Genomic DNA, 22706 nt, shown 5'->3' with positions numbered 1-22706 from the left:
ATGAAATTAGTATCTAATTAGAGTTAATTCAACACATGAATCTTCTGGAATGAAGTCAGACAGACTCTTTTGTCCTCATTGAGCTTTACAAGCTTTGATCCAACAGCATCTTTTCTACCTCTGTGTGTGTGTGTGTGTGTGTGTGTGTGTGTACGCGTGCATGCATGCATGTGCATGTGTGTGTGTGTGTATGTGTGTAAATAGGCTTTTGTTGCAGGTATTGATAGTGGCCAATCAGGTGAAAACTGAGTTATTTTTATTAGCATAACAGGATATACAATTTCACATTTTTCTATCTGTGAAATGAATATTGATAGTTTAACAAGTTCTAAGATTTTGGTTTTTTTGATTTGGGTCTCTTTGACTCTCCCTGCGAAGAAAAGAAAAAATTGAAAACATTTAAGAAATATAAAACAATACATAAACACAACATAATATTTATAAGAATTGAAATGACAATTGCTTTGCCAAGCATCTTAAGATCCATTATAGCTTTATTATTTGTGGAGGACAGCTAATAAGAATCTTCATTAAGTTTCTAATTTTCTACTGACTGATTCCTTACCAGATCAAAATGGTAACGAATCTGTACTAACTCTATGAAATGGAATGATATTCAGTGGAACCGGCTCAATTTCCTTCTGAATATGTCTGACCAGGGACAACAGAAGTAGAAAATGCACTAAGAAAAACATGGCATTTCCAGTTTTCTTCCCCCAACAGAAAACTGTCATAGGGATATGAGGCTGTGCCCTCCTAAATCATGGTTGGAAAGCTGACATGATACTTGTACTAATTATTGTTGATTTCTGCACACTGCTACTTCTTGAACAACTATGATATACCAAGCACTTATAAACTTTCATTCCCAACCCTTGTATGGATGGTTCTTTGTGCATATGTAAATGTAATTAATGCCTTACAGATCAGAAAAATGGAATTCAGATAACTTAAATAACTTAGAGATGAAATAAAAGAGCCAGAATTGGGAGGGGGGAGTAGTGAGGTTTGAACTCAGGCCTTGTGCTTGGTAGGCAGGTGCATTTCCACTTGAGCTATTTACCCCCCCCCAAACTTATTTTTTCTGCTATAGTTATTTTTCAGATAGGATCTCACATTTCTTCCTCCTGGTCAGTCTCAAGCTGTAATCCTGACTGTGCATCTCTATTTTTATACTGCATCTTAGTGCTCACAAAATATCAGAGCAAAACGTAGAGCTTCACTATTAGGCTTTTTACCAGTATCACATATTTCTAGCCACCACCATGTCCAGTTTATTTGGGAAATTTGGTCTCACTCTGCCCCAGATAGCATCAAACCATCTTCCTCTCAATCTCTGCTTCCCAAGTAGCTAAGATTACAAATATTAGTCACTGCAACCAGGCTTTTATTATTTATTATTTTTGTGCTATTGTGGTTTGAAATGAGCCTTATACTTGCTCAGTAAGCCCTCTACCATTTAGGACACACTCCCATCCCTGAAAGTCAGAATGTAAAGAAACCTTAAACATCGAAAGCCTTGTCTCTGTCTCATAGGCAAGAAAGTAAGCAAACCAACAAAATCCTTGTTCTTTAGATACTCCTGACCTAAACTAGAGTGACCTGAAGCAAGCTCAGTTCAGCTGGGTGCAGCTGCTCAATGCAAGGTAAGATGGAGGACCATGAATCAGATCAGGCTGACTTTCTCTATAGCCCTCCCTGCTTCCTCTAAAGATATCAGAGAACCTTACATTCATAGAAAGTGTGTGTTCTCTTTGTTAGGCTAAGTGTAACAATTTATCAGTTATTCAACTTTATCTGTGCCACATAAACTTAGGCACACGGTTTAGTGAGCAAATAATCGCTTATCAAGAAACTGACCTAGGAATATTGAAGGATTAGGTTAGGAGAAATGGAGAATAATGAAATGGGAGATGGTGCTCAAAATGCATTGTACTTATAAACTGACAAGTTGAATGGAAACCCCTTTGTACGACATCCTAAAGGTAATAACATGTATATATATAATATATATATATATATATATATAATTAATTAAAAAAGAAAGAGTGGAGCTGTGGCTAAGTGATATAGTGCTAGCCTGAGGACAAAGCTCAGGGTCAGTGCTCAGGCCCTGAGTTCAAACTCCAGGACTGGCAAAAGGAAAGGAGAGGGAAAGGAAGGGGAGAAGAGGGGAGGAGAGGGAGGGAGGGGGAAGGAAAAAAGGGAGGGGGAAAGGGAAAAGGGAAGGGAAAGAAGAAAGAGAGGGGGAAGGGAGAAGAGAGAAGAGAGAGAGAGAGAAAGGGAGAGAGAAAGGGAGAGAGAGAGAGAGATCTTCTAGTAGGCCAAATAGAAAATAAAGACATAAGTAAACACTTAAGTATGTTAGGAGGGGACTACTGCCTTGGACAACTAAAAAGTGGATTGTGGTGAGAGTAGTCAGTAATATGGAGGAGGGGATGGTAAACAGAATATTTAAGTAAAGTGATCAGGGTTGCTGACAAGACAGCAATTCAAGCTAGAACTTGAAGGAAGGAAGGGAATTCGTCACATGGTTGTCTGGAAGTTTATGAAGGGGATGGATTCCTGATATAATCTAAGGTGGTTAGAATGGATATGTCAGTTTTGTACTCCCTCCTCTGTAAAGTCCTGCCAATCTGTTAGCAACTGTCATGTAATCAAAGACATATTTGAATAATTTCACAATATTGTGGGTAGGCCTTTCAACTGTTCCAAGGAGCAAAACTTCACTGGTGATTCTGAGTCAAAATTAATTTTTTAAAAATCTTTCACATAAAGATAGTCATTATGTACTGCCTGACAGGAGTACATGCTACCCTTCAAAGTGTTCTTGTGAAATTTGACTAAGTCTCCAATTCTACTAATATATAGGAAACACAAAGATGGAGGATCATGTTCAGTGACACCATATACTTGGCACCAGCAAAGGGCAAATACCAAAAACTCTACAGGAAAGTGACTTATTTTCTTAACAAACAAATTATGTGAGAGGGGCATTTTCAGTCTGTTAGATAATTTCAGGTCTACACTTTCCAATGTATGAGTCTCATTTTGATCCTGTTTTTGTGTTTTGTTGTTCTGATTATGTCTAGCTGTTTTGTTTTTGCCATGCTGGGGATAGAACCTATAAAGATGTCAGTCTGAGGCTGGACACAGACCTTATCTTAAAATAATAACTAAAGAACAAAAAGGCTGGAAGCCAAGGCTCAAGTGACAGAGCACTTGTTTAACAAGTACAAAGCCCTGAGTTCAAACTCTAGCACTTCAAGTAAATATATGTGTGTGTCTATTATATTTAGGATGTACTGTATGTTTTATATGCATTTATATAATAAATTAAAAGATCTTAGAACTTAGAAAAGGTGAAATATCTCAACCTACACAGTCAGCTTCAGAGCCTATTCTAAAATTACTAGGCAAGTTATCTGATAGATGAAAAGTGCTTGTGGATTTGAAGAATTATCTCTCCATTCTCTTTTACCAGTGGCTCTTTTCTACTTAATATGCTCCTCCAGTAATACCTTGTCTGGGGAATTACCTCCTGGATCTTTGCATTCTACATTATTATTCATTCATCTTTCTAAACTGCAATATGATGCCTGTGTTTAGTTATTAAAATATTCTAATTCCCTCTTTATCTGAATGCATTTTTAAAGTCAAATATCTCCCTCTTGCTTTAAACCAAAATATAATTCTTAAAAATCTTAAGGAGAAAAACAAAAAATACAATAGCTTATATAAAACACAAGGATTTATGCTGTTAATCTCAAGTAGACAATTTAAGCCTGGCAAGCAAAGATTCCGGTCATGAGCCAGAGCTTTCAACTATCCTGTGGACAAAGGATTTCATGTGGAGAGTATTAGCATAATATTTAAACAGACATGAAAAAACAAGATGTCAGTTGGAAGGAACCTGAAGAGGTCAGCCAATCTACCTAGAAAGAAGAGGCCTGGACCAGCTGAGAAATGCAGCCTTTCAACCTCTCCTCTCTATAGAAGGAATCTTACAAGCATCCCTGTGGATGTTCAATGCTTCAAATTGCTTATTTTAGAGAAAAATTTTCAAGTCTTATTTTCTTTTACCTTGACAAAGCTTTTCTCCTTTTAGTAAGTCCCAATGACAGCCATATAAGTTGATAAAATATATATAAAGTTAAAATCAAAAACAGGTATAATTTGTTGGATTTAGCAGCTAAGCTTGTGAAAGGAGCTAGACACAGGAATATAGTCTATATACCTACATTTATACAAATCTGTATATACACAAAATCTACCTACGCTTATATAAAACTCTAGAAAAGAATAAATCCTATCTGCACAATCAGGAAGTTCTTCAATGATGGTCTAGATTGGGGGAATTGACTGCAAAGGTACACAAAGGAATTTTAAGAAATGAAAAGTTTCTACTTTGACCAAAGTGATGGTTATACATGTCTATATATTTATCAAAGGTTACTGGACTATACACTTAGTGTGAGTGCATTTTGGCCTGGAGGACATGGCTGAAATAGTATGGTACTTGCCTGTTGTGTGCAAAGCCCTGGTTCAATTCCCAGTACTTCTAAAAAAAGCTCATGTTATTGTATGAAATAAGGCAATGTGTTGGTAGTAATTAGGTTAACAATCAACCAAGAATGGTTTTAAGAAGAATTAAAAATTGAATGGAAAGCCTTATTGTATGCTTCTGTTATAGCCATGACTGGTTTTTTTTGTTTTTGTTTTTGTTTTTGTTTTTTGGGTCTGGTCGTGGGGCCTGAACTCTGGGCCTGGGCGCTGTCCCTCAGCTCTTCAGCTCAAGGCTAGTGCTCTACCACTTGAGCCAGAGCGCTACTTCCGGCTTTTTCTTTTTGCTTATGTGGTGCTAAGGAATCGAACTCAGGGCCTCATGCATACAAGGCAAGAGCTCTACCACTGAGCCACCTTCCCAGCCCCCATAACATTTTTTTAAATGGGAACTTTTTTATTTGCTAAGTAACAGAAGAAGGCTGTGAGTTCAAATCCTACTACTGTCAAAAAGATACATTAAAACAAAACAAAGCACTCAATTTTCAACTTCGTAAGAAATTTAGGTCAGAACATCCTGTTTCATCCAGGCAACTATGTGACCATTTTTTCTTATAGTTTTTGCTGTTTCCTTTGCCTGTATTTCCTTCAAGGAATCAAGTGTCCCTATGGTGTGTTCCCTGCTATGCAGTCAGTGGTATTTAAAAAAAAAAAAAAAAGTAGCCGGTGGCTCATGCCTATAATCCTAGCTACTCAGGAGGATGAGATCTGAGGATCGTGGTTCAAAGCCAGCCCAGGCAGGAAAGTCTGTGAGACTTTTATCTCCAATAAACCACTCAGAAAACTGGAAGTGGCGCTGTGGCTCAAGTGGTAGAGCACTAGCCTTGAGCTGAAGAGCTGAGGGACAGCTCCCAAGCCCTGAATTCAAGCCACAACCGACAAAAAAAAAAAAAAAAAAAAAGTGACAGTCATTCCCAGTAACCCTCATGCTTCTTCATATGTGGATTTGACTAGAGAGATCAAAGATAGATACAGATATAGAGATATAGATGGATACCTGCTTGAGGGACTAGACATCATAGTATTGAGACCTACTTAAACAGCTTCCAGGGTGCTGTTATGTCCATCCTCTATCATCTGATGCTCCAGTATGAAGTACACATAGCAGGGAGAAAGGAAGGCCAATATTTACTTTCAATTACAAGCTAGAATACAAAACAGAATTGCAACCTGACAGTTCTTTTTGGTGGCCCAAACAGTAGAGTGCTAGCCCTGAGGAAAGAAAAGCTAAGGGACAGTGCCCAGGCCCTGCATTCAAGCCCCACAACCAACATAAAAAATAAAATTAAAAAATCATTTCCCCCAACAAAAAATTATGCTACACCAAATACCAATTATGCCAAGACTGAGAAATCCTAACACTAATAAAGGGTATCTGGGCATTGTTATGTAACTGCATTCATGTATATATCACTTTAACATTTATAGAATTTCAAAAGCCAATGTTTAATTAAAAATGACTTGTTTTATATGCCAGCAATACAAAGTGTGGCATTGGTACCACCAAAACCAAAGGAATTGGTTAGTCCAATACATCTTTTCTGTGTTTTCCATTCCTGAGCCTTTAGTGGAACATAATTGAGATCAAATTCTGGTTCTGTACAATCCAGGTTTAAAGTAGGTGGCAGTCTTCGGTGGTAACAAGCCAGTGTGGTAAAAGCTGCCTCCACTGCCCCTGCAGCTCCCAGCAGGTGTCCCGTGGCTCCCTTCGTTGAGGAAACAGCAAGGGCATATGCATGGTCTTTAAAGAGACGCTTAATCGCTTGGTTTTCAGCAGCATCTCCCAATGGGGTGGAAGTAGCATGTGCGTTGATATAGGAAATCTCTTCAGGTTGTACACCGGCATCTTTTATAGCAGCAGACATGCATCTAGAAAGAAAAGAAATTTATCAGAACTACCTGTACTTTTTATAAGAGATCCCTTATCTGAATGGCTTATGTAAAAGAAACACAAGTATTCAGGTACACTAGCTGAATGCCATCTTGGATCTTATGGGAGGCAGAACGCTATTTGCATGAAAATGTCTTACCCAGGGCCTTGGTTGATTCATCACAGGTTAAATACACTAACCTATTGAGAATATAATTCCAAATCAAATGTAATTCCATTCATCTGAAATGATATTTTTCCTTGGGGAGAAAAATATGTGACTAATTTTCCTTGTAAGAATTTCTTTTGGGGGAGGGGGGACCAAGATGGCGACGGGGCAGTAGGGAAACGCCACAGCTCTCTCCAACCAAAAAGAGAGTTCGAGTTCCAACGCTTAATCTCCCCAAGAGACCGACAACAACAAAAAGACGAACACTCAGAGAAAAACCAGAGGCGGAGAATAACAAAAAAGAAAGAGGAAAAGAATTTCAAAACAGAAAAAAGCGAAGACCCCTCCCCCAACTTTTACTGGCCGCGCGGCAGCGCGCCAAGCCGCCGGCCAGCCGGCCCGGCGGGGGCTGTGGGAGCCCCAGAGAAACAGCAGAGACACAGGGGGCCACTTTCAGAACATCAGGTACTGGTTTGCAGAACAGCAGATCGCCAGGAACAGAGAAACCTACCAGCCGGGAGTCTCCACGAGGATCCCACCCCCACCCCTCACTCTCCACCCGAGCAGAGAGGCTCCATCCCGCCAAAGCGGCTCAGCATCAGCAGAGTGACAAAAGGACCTGCGGCAGACCACCCGGCCCGCCTGATCGCGATCGCAACGATCCAGCACTCTCCACCCGAGCAGAGAGGTTCCATCCCGCCAAAGCGGCTCGGCGCGACAAAGGGTCCTGTCTGCAGACCACCCGCCCGCCCGATCACGATCGCAACAACCCGGCGGGGTCACTTGGGCCCCAGAGGTACCGAGAAGAAGCTGCCTGAGCGTGGACACTCTTGACCCAACAGCTTCGACAGAGGCAGAGACAGAAAAGAATCACACAGAGCCACCACCGCCCAACCCAGCCCGGATTGCAACAACAACTGACGACCTACACCACACAGAAACAACCAGCTCCAGGGTGAGTACCCCACAGGGGAAGTGTATCCCTCAAGGGAGACCAGAGCTGGAGGGAATCCCCAGACCCTGACCTAGATTCCCTACCCCAGCACCCGGACCACAGGACCCACTAAAACTGGGAACTGTTTGAGAGCTCCACCAGCCCGTGGAGCACACTCAGCTGGCCAGGCTAGAGCAAGAGCACCCCTGGAAGGGAGCTTAAATGCCCAAGCCAGGAACAGCGCCCCTGGGTCAAGACTACCAACAGTAGAAGAAATTTGAACTGTGTCCCCCAGGCTGTATAACCTAGGGGGTATACACATCAGCACAGGCCTAACAAGCGCGCTCCAGGCTGGGGCCGGAACCAAGCCCGGGGATCCGGCGCCTGAACAACACAACCAACTCCTCCCAATTGAAGTAAAAAGCTGAGCATACGCCTCAACAGAGGGGAGAAAACCAGGAAACAACACTCCCCCGGGAAGCACGCCTGTGACAACAAAAGACCTGGAGGCCCAGGACAAGAGAAGCCCAAACCCCACCAAAACTCCACCCATATACCCTAGACTGGGAATTGGGCAACACAGGCTGCCAGCACCTGATAGTAAGCAGGAGCTCAGACTGTTAAGGCGGCTCAGCAATAGAGTGATAGTCTTGGATGTATGAGGCCCTGCATCTGATTCCTCAGCATCACAAAAGCAAAAAGGGTCAGAAGTGGTGCTGTGGCTCAAACGGTAGGGTGCCAGCCTTGAGCTGAAAAAGCTGAGGGACAGCACCCAAACCTAGAGTTCAAGCCCACAACCAGCCCAAAACAAATAAACAAAAACACATCAGGAGCCCATAGCAGACTCCAGCATTTGGGAGAGTGCATCCAGAGCATCTGTTCTTCACAAGAGCACCCGTAGGAGCAAACACAAGCAGTCTAGGCTGCTCAACCCTTCCAAAGGCGGGAACTGTCAGCAATCTACAGCAGAGAGCTGAGAATCCTAAGTAAGTCAGAATAGCAGCTGGAAATAGGCTCCCAACAGAACCCAGATCAGGCACAGACTCTCTCTACCAATACAGAATCAGCAACCAAGCAAAGACAGACACACCAAAACAAAATTGAAGAGCAGTCTCCTGAACCTCCATGCGAAAATCACAGAGAAAAATCACAAGGTTTACTACCACCCAGGACAGCAAGCTCACCCCAAAAGCCAGCAGCCACACAGGGGAGAGCCCCAGTGGGAGCAAAGCAGGAATGGAAGACAAAGGCTACTTCCAAGGGTTGCTGGAGGCAATGACTCAAGAAATAAAGCGAGAAATTTATCAGAAATTGAAAGAGCACAAGGATGAACTATCCAAAGAGATACAGGGTATCAAACAAGAGATGCATGCAAAAATAGAAGCTGCACAAACCTCAATAAGAAGTGAGATAAACGCCAAATTAGAGGTAATGCATACCTCATTGAGAGGTGAGATCAGTACTCTGAGAACCAACATTGAATCCATAAAGGGATCCATTTCCTCCATGCAAACCACAATAGAAGCCACTGTCAACAGAGTGAATGAAATGGAAGGTCGAGTGTCAGATACAGAAGACAGAATACACCAACTGGACCAAAAAGTGACAGATATGGAAAAATTACTCAAATTAAACCAAAGGGATATTCAAGAGCAAGCAGATAATGCTAAAAAATTTAACCTTCGCATAATTGGAGTGGACGAAGGTGAGGAATTCCAGAGCAAGGGAATGCAACACCTATTTAACAAGATAATCAATGAAAATTTTCCCCACCTCAAAAACGACCATCTTAACTACATCACAAAAGCTTATCGAACACCCAACAAGCAAGACCCCAGGAGAAACACTTCTAGACACATTATAGTAAAAATGATAGATCTGAATAATAAGGAAACAATCCTGCATGCAGCAAAAATGAAGAAGGAGCTATACTACAATGGGAAAAAAATAAGAATTACTGCAGATCTCTCCACACAAACAATGAATGCAAGAAAAGCCTGGGAAAGCACCATACGAGCCCTGAGAGCCAATAACTGCCAACCCAGACTGATCTACCCGGCAAAGCTAGCATTCACATTTGATGGAGAACTGAAAACTTTTAATAGCAAAGAAAAACTAAATGAATTCATAAACATTAAGCCAGCATTACAAAGAATTCTAAGAGGGGGGACACAACCTGAAGAAAGCAGCCAGGAACTGGGGCCTGCCCCAAACAGGCATTACTCAAAGTCTAACTGAGCAAGCACAGGAGGAAAGGAAAAAAGAAAAACTTAGGAAAACGGAATGGCAGGGACAACAATGCATCTCTCTATACTTTCTCTTAATATAAATGGGCTGAATTCGCCAATTAAAAGAAAACGAACTGAGGACTGGATAAGAAAACAAGACCCATCCATCTGTTGCCTTCAGGAGACCCACCTCTCAGCCAAACATACAAACAAACTCAGAGTGAAGGGGTGGAAAAGGATCTACCAATCAAACGCCCCCAGTAAGAAAGCAGGTGTAGCTATCCTGATATCTGACAAAATAAACTTTTCATTAAAATCAGTACAGAAAGACAAGGACGGACACTACATATTAATAAAGGGAACAATCCAAGAGGAGGATATAACCATCATCAACTTATATGCCCCAAATATTGGTGCACCCAGATATGTCAAACAAATGCTCTCAAACTTACAGAATAAAATAGATCCCAATACGATAATACTAGGAGACTTTAACACACCACTCTCACCAAAGGACAGGTCTACCAACCAGAGGATTGGCAAAGAAGCTACCGAATTAAGAGAGGCCATACTGCAAGCGGAATTAACTGACATCTACCGAGTATTTCACCCTAAAACAACACAGTACACATTCTTCTCAGCAGCTCATGGAACTTTCTCCAAAATAGACCATATCATAGTTCATGCAAGGAACTTAAGCAAATACAAAGGGATCGACATAATCCCCTGTATCCTATCTGACCACAGTGGAATCAAGCTAGCTCTCAATAACAAAGCATACCGCAGAAATTTCTCCAATACATGGAAATTGAACAGCACACTCCTTAACAATGCCTGGATAACAGAAGAGATCAGAGAAGAAATAAAGCATTTCCTACAACTCAATGAAAATGAAAACACCTCACAAAGAAACTTGTGGGACACAGCAAAAGCAGTCCTGAGGGGCAAATTTATTGCCCTCAGTGCCCACATCAAGAGAATGGAGACAGACCAAGTAAATAATCTCACGTTGCAATTAAAACAGCTAGAAAAACAGGAAAAAATGGAACCTAAAGCTACTAGAAGAAGCCAGATAACCAAATTAAAAGCAGAGATTAACCAATTAGAAAATCAGAAAACCATAACCAAAATAAACCAAACAAAAAGCTGGTTCTTTGAAAAAATAAACAAAATTGATGGCCCATTGGCTAGATTAATTAAAAAAAGAAGAGAGGAAACCCATATTAATAGGATTAGGGATGCCACGGGAAACATCACCACACGTACCCAAGATATCCAAACAATTCTAACAGACTACTTTCAAAAGCTATACTCTCTAAAGGAAGAAAATCGGGCAGAAATGGATGCATTTTTAGAGAAATACAAGTTGCCCAAACTGAGCAAAGAAGAAGTTAACCAATTAAATAAGCCAATATCCTATAATGAGATACAGGAAGCTATCAAAAGTCTTCCAACAAAAAAAAGCCCAGGACCAGATGGATTCACAGCAGAATTCTATAAGACCTTTAAACAAGAACTAATACCCATACTCCTCAAGCTCTTCAGAGAAACAGAGAAGGAGGGAGGTATCCCAAACTCATTCTACGAAGCCAATATCACACTCATCCCCAAACCAGGCAAAGACCCAACCAAAAAGGAGAATTACAGGCCAATCTCCTTGATGAACACAGATGCAAAGATCCTTAACAAGATTCTAGCTAACAGAATCCAGAAACACATAAAAAAAATAATTCACTATGACCAGGTAGGCTTCATCCCAGAGACACAGGGATGGTTTAACATACGTAAGTCAATAAATGTAATCCAACATATCAACAGAGCCAAGGTCAAGAATCACATGATTATCGCTACAGATGCAGAAAAGGCCTTTGACAAAATTCAACATTCATTCATGCTAAAAGCTCTGGAGAAAATAGGAATAGAAGGAACATTTCTAAAAACAATAAAAGCCATTTATGACAGACCAATAGCCAATATTATACTTAATGGGGAAAAGCTACAACCAATTCTCCTAAAATCAGGAACAAGGCAAGGATGCCCACTGTCTCCACTCCTCTTCAATATAGTCCTAGAACCCTTGGCCAGGGCAATAAGGCAAGAAAAAGACATTAAAGGGATCCTCATAGGAAAAGAAGAAGTTAAACTATCCCTTTTTGCAGACGACATGATACTATACCTCCACGATCCCAAAAACTCCATCCCCAAACTCTTAGAAATCATAAATCACTTTGGCAAAATAGCAGGATACAAAATAAACCCACAAAAATCAGTTGCCTTCCTATACACTGATAATGTACAGGAAGAGAGGGAAATAAAGGGAGCAACCCCATTCACAATAACCTCCCGAAAAATAAAATATTTAGGAATTAACCTAACCAAAGATGTAAAAGAACTATTTAATGAGAACTATAAAAAGTTAAAGAAAGAAATTGCAGAAGACACTAGGAAATGGAAAGACCTCCCATGCTCCTGGATAGGCCGACTTAATATAGTAAAGATGGTAATACTTCCAAAACTAATATACAAATTCAACGCAATTCCTATTAAAATCCCAATGACGTACATCACTGAAATACAGAAAACAGTCCAAAAATTCATATGGAACAACAAAAGACCTAGAATAGCCAAAACAATTCTAGGGGATAAAGACAATATGGGAGGGCTATCCATGCCGAACTTCAAACTCTACTACAGAGCTATAATAACAAAGACAGCATGGTACTGGCACAAAAACAGACCCGAAGACCAATGGAACAGAATAGAAGATCCAGAAATAAATCCACAGGCCTACAGCCAGCTGATATTCGACAAAGGAGCCAAAGACATACAATGGAAGAAACACAGCCTCTTCAACCGCTGGTGCTGGGAAAACTGGGCAGCCACATGCAGAAAACTAAAAGTGGACCCCAGCCTATCACCATGCACCAACATCAACTCAAAATGGATTAAAGACCTTAACATTAAACCTGAATCTCTGAAACTACTGCAGGACAGAGTAGGAGAGACACTTGAACTAATAGGCACAGGAAGGAACTTCCTGAACAGAGTCCCAGGGTCACAACAAATTGGAGAGAGACTCGACAAATGGGACTACCTTAAAATAAAAAGCTTCTGCACAGATAAAGCTATCGCAACCAAGCTAGAAAGACAACCAACTAATTGGGAAAAAATATTTACCAGCAATATATCAGACAAGGGGTTAACATCCTGTATATACAGGGAACTCAAGAAACTAATCCCTCCCAAACCCAACACACCAATTACTAAATGGGCAAGGGAACTAAAGAGGGACTTCTCAAATGAAGAAATAAAAATGGCAAAGAAACACATGAGGAAATGTTCATCATCCCTGGTGGTGAAGGAAATGCAAATAAAGACAACCCTGAGATACCACCTTACCCCAGTCAGAATGTCCCACATCCACAAATCAGCCAACGACAAATGCTGGAGGGGATGTGGAGAACGAGGAACGCTATTACACTGCTGGTGGGAATGTACACTCATACAACCACTTTGGAAAGCAGTCTGGAGGGTCCTTAGAAAGCTAAAGATTGACCTCCCTTACGACCCAGTCATACCACTTCTAGGCATCTACCCTGAACAACAGGAACCAATATACAAGGACACATGCACCTCCATGTTTATTGCAGCACTGTTCGCAATAGCTAGGATATGGAAACAACCTAGATGCCCCACCACAGATGAATGGATCCAAAAATTGTGGTATCTATACACAATGGAATATTATGCAGCCATTAGAAATGACAAAATAATGGCATTTGCAGGGAAATGGATGGAGCTAGAAGGAATCATGTTGAGCGAGGTAAGCCAAGAACGAAGAGACAAACAGTACATGGTCTCCCTGATAAGTGGATGATGAATCCAAAATGTTAGGTGATATGACAAAACTAACAGGACTTAAGAAACAAAGAACTCCCACTCATCTGGTTGAACCACTACTAAATATCCCCATGCTGCTGATCACATATATGGTATATAACATATGAGCACCGTTATATATTATAGACTGTGATAGACAATTTGCTCCAGGAAAGTTAGAATGAACTTGTGACTTTAAATGAGCATCATTATTCCACAATACTGTGAATTTCCGGAAATTAAGTAATCACTTAATCACGATCAAAAAAAAAAGAACCTTGGGGAAGGGAGGGAGGGAGGGGATGGTAGGGGGAAAACAATGGAGGGGGTAACAATGTTCAAGAGGAAGTGGAAGTGTACTCATTACCTCACTCATGTAACTGTAACCCTCTGTATAGTATCTCTACAATAAAAAAAATTTAAAAAAAAAAAAAAAAAAAAAAAAAAAAGAATTTCTTTTGGGCGGGAATGGAAATATAGAGAAAGGTTTAATTATGTTTTCTTTTATGTTTAAATTCAAATCTTTTCTCAATACTGGGTTTGAATTCAGGGTCTTGAGCTGTTCAACAGGCACTCTGCCACCAAGCCATGCTCCAGCCCTCTGGACTACCTGGCACATTTTCCAACAACCAAATAGCATCAATGCTTTAAATAGCCTTTCAAAGTCCTCTTTAGTTAAGCTACAAGCATTTTAAGTACAGAATTATAAAGCCAAATACGAAACCAATCTAATTTTAAAAAAGTCTTTGGAAGAACTTTGAGAAATGTAGGTGTCAACATCTTTTCTTTAGTTCCTTTTCTTTGGATAGATAGCTCAGAGTATGAAGTGTGTTAAGAGGCCACCCCTACATTGATCCAGATGTACTGTATTCATAAACCGCTTTGTTGAATGACAACTCCTTTGTACAATTATTTAAATAAAAGAGTATTTTCTTAAAAAGGTATCCCCTAAACATATCTATTTCTGCATATAACTTGTTACCATGATTGACATGACTAGTCCAGCAAGTGCTCACTAATTCAAAAAGTATTATGGTTCTGTTCAAATGCCTGCTTTTATGAATATAGTACTTTTCCTGGAACACATCTGCACTCACTCATTTCTTACTGTTGTCCATGGCCGCCTTCACAGTACAATGGCATGGTTGAGTAATCCTATAAGCACAAAGCCCAAAACAATACTATTTGTCACTTTACAGAAAAATTTGTTAATTCCTGGCTAATCAATTGGGTAAAACATAATTTGATCTAAGAAAGCTAAGCTATTAACTAGCACACTAAATTATCAAGGAGTTTTTTTTTTAATTAAGCTCATTAGTTATTTTTTCTAAAACAATAATTAATGAGCTATTCAAAATGTAGTCTTTAGCCAAGCACCATCACCATCACCTACCAACTTGTTAGAAAAATAGAATCTTAGCTGGGAGAGTAGCTCAAGTGGCAGAGTGTCTGCTTTGCTTAGCATGCCTCAAGGCCCTGAGTTCAAACTCTAGTGTCATAAGTCAATTGTTCTCAAACATTTCAAGCAAAAAGTTTAAAAATAAAATTTTGTGTAGTCTAAAACAGAAAAACAATGTATTATATCCCTAAACCAATTATTACAGTTTTCTTTAATAATCTGAGACTCTAATATCATATAGGAAAAACCATTTTGAACAAAACAAATATTCTTTACCTTAAGGCACCATCTCCTTCAGGATCAGGGGCAGTTATATGACCAGCATCACCTGAAAGTCCATAGCCCAGAACTTCTGCATAGATCCGAGCCTTCCTTTGAACAGCGTGTTCATGTTCTTCTAGCACCAACACAGCAGCACCTTCTCCCATTACAAAACCATCTCTCTTCGGATGAAATGGTCGACAAGCCAACTTAGGGTCTGAGTTTGTGCTCAGAGCCCGGGCCCTGGAAAACCCCGCAAGAGACAGAGGACTAATGCAAGAATCTGTACCTCCTGCCACCATCACATCAGCATCCCCATGGGCTATAAATCTGTAAGAATCTCCCACAGCATGAGCGCCTGTAGTACAGGCTGTGGATACTGCATGATTGGGGCCCTTGAGTTTATATCGAATGCTGACCTGACCTGCTGCCATATTGATCAGAATCTTAGGGACAAAGAATGGACTGACTTTATTATAACCTTTTGTCTCAAACATAAAAGCAGTTTCGGAAACAATTTCAAGAGGAACCATGCCCATGCCAATTGCAACACCAGTAGCCACTTGATCCACTTCTGATTGAGGATGCCAGCCGGAATCTTTCAGGGCTAACTCTGCTGCCCCAATGGCCATGATGGTGGGAGAAGACATGGACTTGATATCTGATTTGGATACAAAATTTTGTTCATTGAACTGACCTTCATCAAGACCTCTTGGCACACAAGCAGCAACACTACAAGGGATACTCTTATACTCTTCACCAAGCAGTGAACCAATTCCACTTTCTCCACGGAGAAGAGCATCCCACACTAACTGAGTTCCCACACCAAGGGGAGTCACTAAGCCAATGCCTGTAATGACAACTCGCCTCCGGATTTTGGATGTTTGCACCGTTCCAAGAAACCTTTTATGTCTTATTATTCCTTGGCATGATCTTGAAAATAGATGCGTGCTTGTAATATTTAGGAGATTCTGTAAGCAGTTTGACAACATGTTGAGATTCAGATAGACAGAAACATATTCCTGTAACAGACAACAGACAGGAAATATTGTTTAAATAGCATAAGGGTATAAGACCAAACGAGGTGGTTCCTTTGGGGAGATGACTAATGTGAGCTGTTAATGAGCTCAGAGAAAATAATATGCCAGGAACCAGTGGTTTATGCCTGTAATCCTAGCTACTCAGGAGGCTGAGATCTGAGGGCTGCGGTTTGAAGCCAGCCTGAGGCAGGAAAGTCCATGAGCTTCTTATATCCAATTAACCACCAGAAAACCGGAAGTGGCACAGTGGTTGAAGCGGTAGAGTGCTTGCCTGAGCTGAATGAAGGGTGCAGAGTTCAATCCCCAGGACAAACAAACAAACAAAAATGCAAAGGAGAGAGAGACAGAGACACAGACATATAAATATATGAGATAATCTTAAATTATATCTTATCAAACCATCAGGCCTTATAAATCACTCCATTTTCAAAATTGTAACTGCCCTCAGACATTCAAAGTCAAGGTGAGCTGATAACTGTTTCTTTAAACAAGAATTGTGTAATTAAAACTAGCCAGGTACCCCATAACCTGATATGGCCAGCAGGGAACATTCCCCCCACCCCCCCAGGGTTTCAGGGGATTTACTCTAAATGGTATTTCTAGTGTCGATGACACAGCAAACACATACGGGGGCTCACTTAACAGAGGTGGAGTGGGTGGGCTTTCTATTTCATACCAAAGATCAACAACCTTTTAGAAAGGTCATCCAGGACTAAGAAACCCAGGGTCTGGAGACCTGTGAATCTGAAACTGAAGCTTTCAGGGGAGCAAAGGAGCTACTCCACCTCTCCTAAGGGGTAATCCGGAAAAGGAGCCGGCGACAACAGGCCGACGGGGGCGGGGAGTAAAGGAATGCGGCCTTTCCCCCCACCGCCTCTCACTCACACACCAAGGAACTAGGGCAGATGAAACTAACACGAAATAAGGGCAGACCACAGGGATTGATTCTGGACCTCAGACAACCCGATCTGGGGCTGGAGCGATGGAAGCAGGGGAGCTTGGCCCGGCTGGTACCTGTAACCGAGACAGCGCCTCTGCGCGACCAGAGACCTCCAGGCAGACGCAGCGTGCACATGCGCACAAGCACGCACACGCCCCAGCACGCACGCACACGTCAGGAACGCACACTTCGCGTCCAAGCGCACTTCAGCCTGTTGTCTTTCGCGCGGCTTGACCTTGTTCAAGGTCAGATGGGCCGAGGACGCAGGGATCCCTAGCAAGACCCTCCCCCAATCCCCCGCAGTAGCTTGCAAACACTAGCACCTGCACGCAAGGCGGTGACACAGTCTTGGCCCACCCTAAAGAGCATTGGTTTTCTTCTTTGGGCAGTAACAATGCCCACCTGTTCTTACTTTGTTGGCAAAGGGCTCCATAGTATTCTGAAACCCCGAGGGGAAATGACTTGCAGCCGCAAAGTTTATTTATGGTAGGGAGAAAAGCAGAACTAACCCAAGTACCAAACCTCAGGAAGTTGGTTGTGCAATGTTTTGGTGTTTTCCAAATACCATGCAATCATTTCAACTATTTTTTTAAGACTTTAAAAAATATTTTTTGTAGGTGAACATTAGTGAGCAAGTACGCGGAGTGCTAGTGAGGAGATACAAGTTACAGGTTAACACATACGAGTCATTTTTAAAAATCTGCAAGGATATACAATGATTGTGATTCTTCTCCCTTATATTTCTTAACATTTTAATAGTATAATCGCTTTGTAATAAAGTGTTACTCATTTGTTTACCTCATGTAGAGTCGTGCTCAAAAGACCATACCCACTGTTTGACAGGAATGGAAACAAGAAAATAGAGACAACTGTTTCCAAAGACATGAATTTATTCATGATAGTTGCTCAGAGCTGGCTGTGGATATGTCAGGGGGAAATATAAAATAAAATTTAAAAGCAGAAAGTAATAAGCAAGGTGGTATTTGTAGGCTATTCGCTGTTCAGCTATCTTCAGTGTGAGTTTCAGTCTTTAGTTAAAGGACTGATCATATAATGAAACATGAATATGACTAGAAGGTTCCTATACCCTTCATTTTTCTTTCTAGGTAATACCTTTTAAAATCATTATTTCTAAGTACAAATATTTTCCTTTAGCTTTTTTCTAGTTGATCCAGGATTTACATGAGTTTGGAAATTTAGTTTGTCTAAAACAGTTTGGGAAAGCCCAGTTTGACCTTGAATCATCATTGATCCATGAACCTTATTCAGGGAAAATAGAGTTCCATTAAGAATTAAAGACATCTAGTTATGTAATAAAATGTGATGGCTGAAAAGTACCCAAGATCTCCTCTTTTTTTTTTTTATTGCTGTACAATATGTTACAAAGGCTTCTAAAATTTTCTTTGAAACTGAACTCCAGTTTGAAAGTATCATAGATTTTATGATATTCTAATAACTTACATTAGTTAATACCTTCGTGCTTGCTACAGTGCCATGGGGTTTTCTTGCACCCAAATCACTAAATTGGTTCCATTTTATTATAAGCTCCTGTTAAGACTTAAGTTTACCTTAAATCTTTGGTAATTGAATTCAAAACTATCTATTCAAATATAGCTACCATTTTCTATCAAACACACTTTCTACGCAGCAAACAGACCTCACTTTTTTTTTTTAATGTGATGCTGGGAATCAAACCCAAACCACCTCTCAAACACAAGAGGCAAGTACTCTAACACTGAGCTGCACACCAGGCTCACTGTATCTTGACGGACTATAATTTTTCTTATCTCTATATTTGTCATGTATTTTCAACAAATATTCATGTTTCTCCCACTTCATGCTGAAAAGTAGAGTACCAAAAAAGCTCATAGTGTAATAAAGGGAGATAGCCATGGAAACTAATATATATAACCTACTGAAACAAATGTTATTGAAGAAAAAACAGTAAAAATTAGTATATCATTGTAGCACCAAGGTGACAAGGAATCAGTGTGGCCTTACTCTTAAGTCAGGAAAGGTTTCAAGGAAGTGACTCTTGAATTGCATTTTAGAAACTAGTACCTCCTGATTTAGTAAACTAACTGGGGAAGGACATCCAGGATTAAGAAGAGAAAAGAGACCTGGAAACATAAAGTTTCAACATGGCCAATGTCAAGTTTGATATGGGACAAAAAAGTAAAAGCATAAGAGTAGGGGTTGGAGGAAGATCATGAAAGATTTGGCTGTTATACCAAGGCCTTTAGATTTGATCCTGTAGTCTGAATAATATATGCTAACAGTTCTGGTGTAATTTGGAGAATAAAATCTTTTACTGACTCTAAACTCCCCTGGAAAGGACCTGATAAATTAATTGCCTTCATCAGTCTTTCCTACTTCTGTCTTGAACAAGCTACTTCATAGAATTAAGTTACCTTCTTGGATCCTAACACCATTTGACTTTAGAATGTGGACGTGGGAGCCATAGAAAACACATGCTCAGATAGATGGGTGCTCTAGATAAGATCCCAACTTTGGTAGTTTACAGGGTAAATAGGAAAGGTATAGGAATGGACACAGGGAAGAGTAAGGCTGAGAAAAATATGATTAGGACCTGAACTAAGGCACTGACCAGGAGGCAGGAGTCATGAAAGGTTGAGAAGGAAACCTTGCTAGGATAGTTTGTAATTAAATGTTTTCGGGTTCTTTCACAGAAGTCTCTCTTTTCTTAACCTTCTTAATCTCTCAGTTGAAGGATTCTGTTCAAATTCTCCCACTTCCAAAAACTCCTCCTTCTAGCCTTCTTAAACTTGACTGTGTATTGAAATCACCTGAATGGGCTTCCTACTACAGAAACTGCTGAGCCTCACCTCTCAAGATGGAGCTTAAGAATCTTTGCTGACAAGTTTCCTGTGGAGGCTGATATAGCTGTTCTAAAAAATTCATGACTTGCACAAAAGGGAGGGGCATGCTTATCTCCTTCACTACTCGTAGTGCTTGGACATAATCACTTCATAAATATTTGATGAAAGAATAAATTATGGAACGAATGAACACATACATGCCTTTATGCCATTACATCAGCTAGTATACAGTCACTTTTTTGAATGTTTCTTAGCAAGTGATTTTTTTTTTTAACCAACACCTATTTACCAGTGGAAGAACTATCTGGATATGTTAATATCATTATTTTTGTTTTCCCTACAGATTCAGTCTCTCATGTCCTTTCAGACCACTTTACATAAAGCAGACACAATATTGTTAATCATTTAACCAAACAATAGTGAATTACCACACCAATCCCTAAATGGCTTCCATATTTTTTTTTCTATTTGCTCTAGTCATTATTGAGTTTAACATTTTCTTTTTTCTTTTTAAATGACTAAAGAGATCCTGGTAAAAATATAGTGCGCAACTTATTTTATAAGAATAGGGCCATCATGTTTCAATATTAAAGATGTACTTAATGAAGTGGGAATTCTGGGAAAATACTATTATGTTGGAACAAGGGGGAAAAAAATCAAGTGAAATAATAGAAAATCCACTGCTGATTTAGGAGCAAATCATACTATAGTTGAACCAACAAGTATAGAGAGGTTGAGAATAACTTAATATTCCTAAGTTTTCTAAAGGAAACTGAAGAATCAAAAGCTTCAACATGACTCAAGTGAAGAAAGGAGGGTAAGAAAACAGTGAAACAAAGTCCCTCATTACATAAGTTTTCTTAATACTCTTCTAAATACTGGTATCCAAAAAGATCGTGCTCAAAACTTTTTTTCTTAGAGAATCTAAAACATCTACTCTTTTATAGTTGACTTCTGTAGCCACTGACTAAGGTCCCTGAATTAAAATGTTATGTAAGTCAGAAAAATGCTACTAGGCATTTAATTATTGAAAATGTTTAGTTTCAGTAGCTATTAACACATTACCTAATGAACATGACATTCTTCTTTTCTTTTACCTAATGAACACGACATTCTTCTTTTCTTTCTCCTTCCCTTCTTTCTTTCCTTGCTTCCTTCCTTTTTCTCTCTCCTCTCTCCCTCCTTCTCTCTTACTCCTCCCTCTCCCTCTCTCTTTCTGGTGCTCATACTGAGGCTTGAACTCAGGTTCTTTTGCTCTTCATTCCCATTTGGCTACTTTGCTCATAGCTGAGGCTCTTCCACTTGAGCCATGACTCCAATTTCCGCAATATTCTTCAAATGAGTCCAAAATTCTAATTACTACAAACTTAGCTTTGGCAAATGGCTAGTAACTGGGTGAACTAGCTAAGGGTCTTGTTCAGAGATTTTGGAAGCAAACAGATAACGAGGTAGGGAGAAGATGTAAGAGTGCTGGGTGCTGGTGCGGCTTGTTTCTATAACCCTAGCTACTTAGGAGGTGGAGATCTGAGGGTTGAAGTTTGAGACCAGCCTAGGCAGACAAATTCCAGAGACTTGATCTACCATTAACCAGCCCACAGTGTAATCATACCTTGAAAGGGCGCTCCTGCGTAGCGGAGTAACACTGAATTTACCCTGGGACTGGAAAAAGAACCTAGCAGGGCTTTGGCCACGCTATTGTTTTTGACCACGTGATGAAGGAAAAGCTGTAACACTGCGTATTTGTGGGGAAGGAAAGTGGCGGGGAACCCGTGATGCCACCACGCGTGCACCAGCAACCAGCACCAGCACCAACACCGGCTTGCCACGTCGCCCGCCCCACCGGGATCCACAGCCCAAACCCCAGTCCCGCCCCTCTAGGAGGAGCCCTGGCCCACGCGACCTGGCCACGCCCCTCGCGGTCTGGCCACGCCCCCCCGTCCCGCCACGTTCCCCCCCCCTCCCACCCTCGCCTTCCCACCGCCCCTCCGCCCTAGCGTCGCTGCAGGGGCCCGGGCGCGCTGAGGCGCCTGCTCAGTGCGGCCCACGGCGTGCGAGGGGCGGTGACGGCCGCGGGCGCTCAGGCATGGCGGCGGCCGCGCTGGGTAGCGCGTCGGGTTCGGCGTCCCCGGCCGTGGCCGAGCTCTGCCAGAACACTCCGGAGACCTTTCTGGAGGCCTCCAAGCTGCTGCTCACCTACGCCGACAACATCCTGAGGTGCGGACGGGCAGGCGGGCGCGGCTCCGGGACGGCCGTGGTCCGGGGAGGTGGGGGGGGGGGGCCCGGCCGGGCCGGCGGGGCGGCGCCGGGGACCGTGGGGCCCACCCCGCGTGGGTGGAGAAAGTTCACCGCTCTGACCGGGCCCCGGGCGGGCGGTGCCCGGCCACCGGGGGTGGGGGGGCGGGGCGGCGGGAACCCGCCCCTCACCGCGTCCCCCGCCCCGGGTGGCTTCCGCCTGGACGTGCTTAGCGGACGGTCTTCGCCGGTTGTCACGTTCGCCTCCCCTAGGTGTCCAACCTGATACGAAAGCTTAGCACGGCCGTAGGTGGTGGGTGTTCGAAACTCCCCTGGCCCACGATCGCGGCC

At 41.6% G+C, this 22706-nt stretch overlaps 2 protein-coding genes across 8 annotated transcripts in view; one reads left to right on the top strand and one right to left on the bottom strand.

Annotated features, from left to right (window-relative positions):
• Positions 1 to 234: 234 nt before the first annotated feature.
• Oxsm (3-oxoacyl-ACP synthase, mitochondrial) lies at positions 235 to 22476 on the bottom strand. 6 transcript variants are annotated; one of them, XM_070018720.1, is made up of 3 exons: positions 22317 to 22476; positions 15319 to 16325; positions 235 to 6432 (listed from the first exon to the last, which is right to left on the bottom strand). In XM_070018720.1, exons 2-3 carry the CDS (start codon positions 16293 to 16295, stop codon positions 6030 to 6032), a joined length of 1380 nt encoding a protein of 459 aa, XP_069874821.1. In that variant the 5' UTR covers positions 16296 to 16325; positions 22317 to 22476; the 3' UTR covers positions 235 to 6029. The 6 variants fall into 6 exon arrangements, with proteins under 6 accessions (XP_069874821.1, XP_069874822.1, XP_069874816.1 ...); XM_070018721.1 differs by lacking the exon at positions 22317 to 22476 and adding an exon at positions 21733 to 21838; XM_070018715.1 differs by lacking the exon at positions 22317 to 22476 and adding an exon at positions 17358 to 17414.
• Ngly1 (N-glycanase 1) overlaps positions 22135 to 22706 on the top strand; it is a 49838-nt gene continuing 49266 nt past the window's right edge. The window contains exon 1 of one of the 2 annotated variants that reach the window (XM_070018714.1): positions 22135 to 22337. In XM_070018714.1, coding sequence (XP_069874815.1) covers positions 22207 to 22337 — 131 coding nt within the window. In that variant the 5' untranslated portion in view covers positions 22135 to 22206. The remainder of the gene's footprint in view (positions 22338 to 22706) is intronic. The other variant, XM_070018713.1, reaches the window with a different exon arrangement.

This window comes from Dipodomys merriami, unplaced genomic scaffold (genome assembly GCF_024711535.1).
Source record: "Dipodomys merriami isolate MVZ:Mamm:240054 unplaced genomic scaffold, mDipMer1.0.p SCAF_13, whole genome shotgun sequence".
Lineage (NCBI taxonomy): Eukaryota > Metazoa > Chordata > Mammalia > Rodentia > Heteromyidae > Dipodomys > Dipodomys merriami.
This window is presented reverse-complemented; position numbering and strand designations above follow the sequence as displayed.

Bases quoted from the DNA above. Each gene is read 5' to 3' on its own strand.
- Oxsm (XM_070018720.1), bottom strand. From the start codon at position 16,295: ATGTTGTCAAACTGCTTACAGAATCTCCTAAATATTACAAGCACGCAT. The intron at 6,433-15,318 runs GTAAAGAATATT...TTTTCTTTCTAG, and splicing joins GAAGGAGATGGTGCCTTAAG to ATGCATGTCTGCTGCTATAA.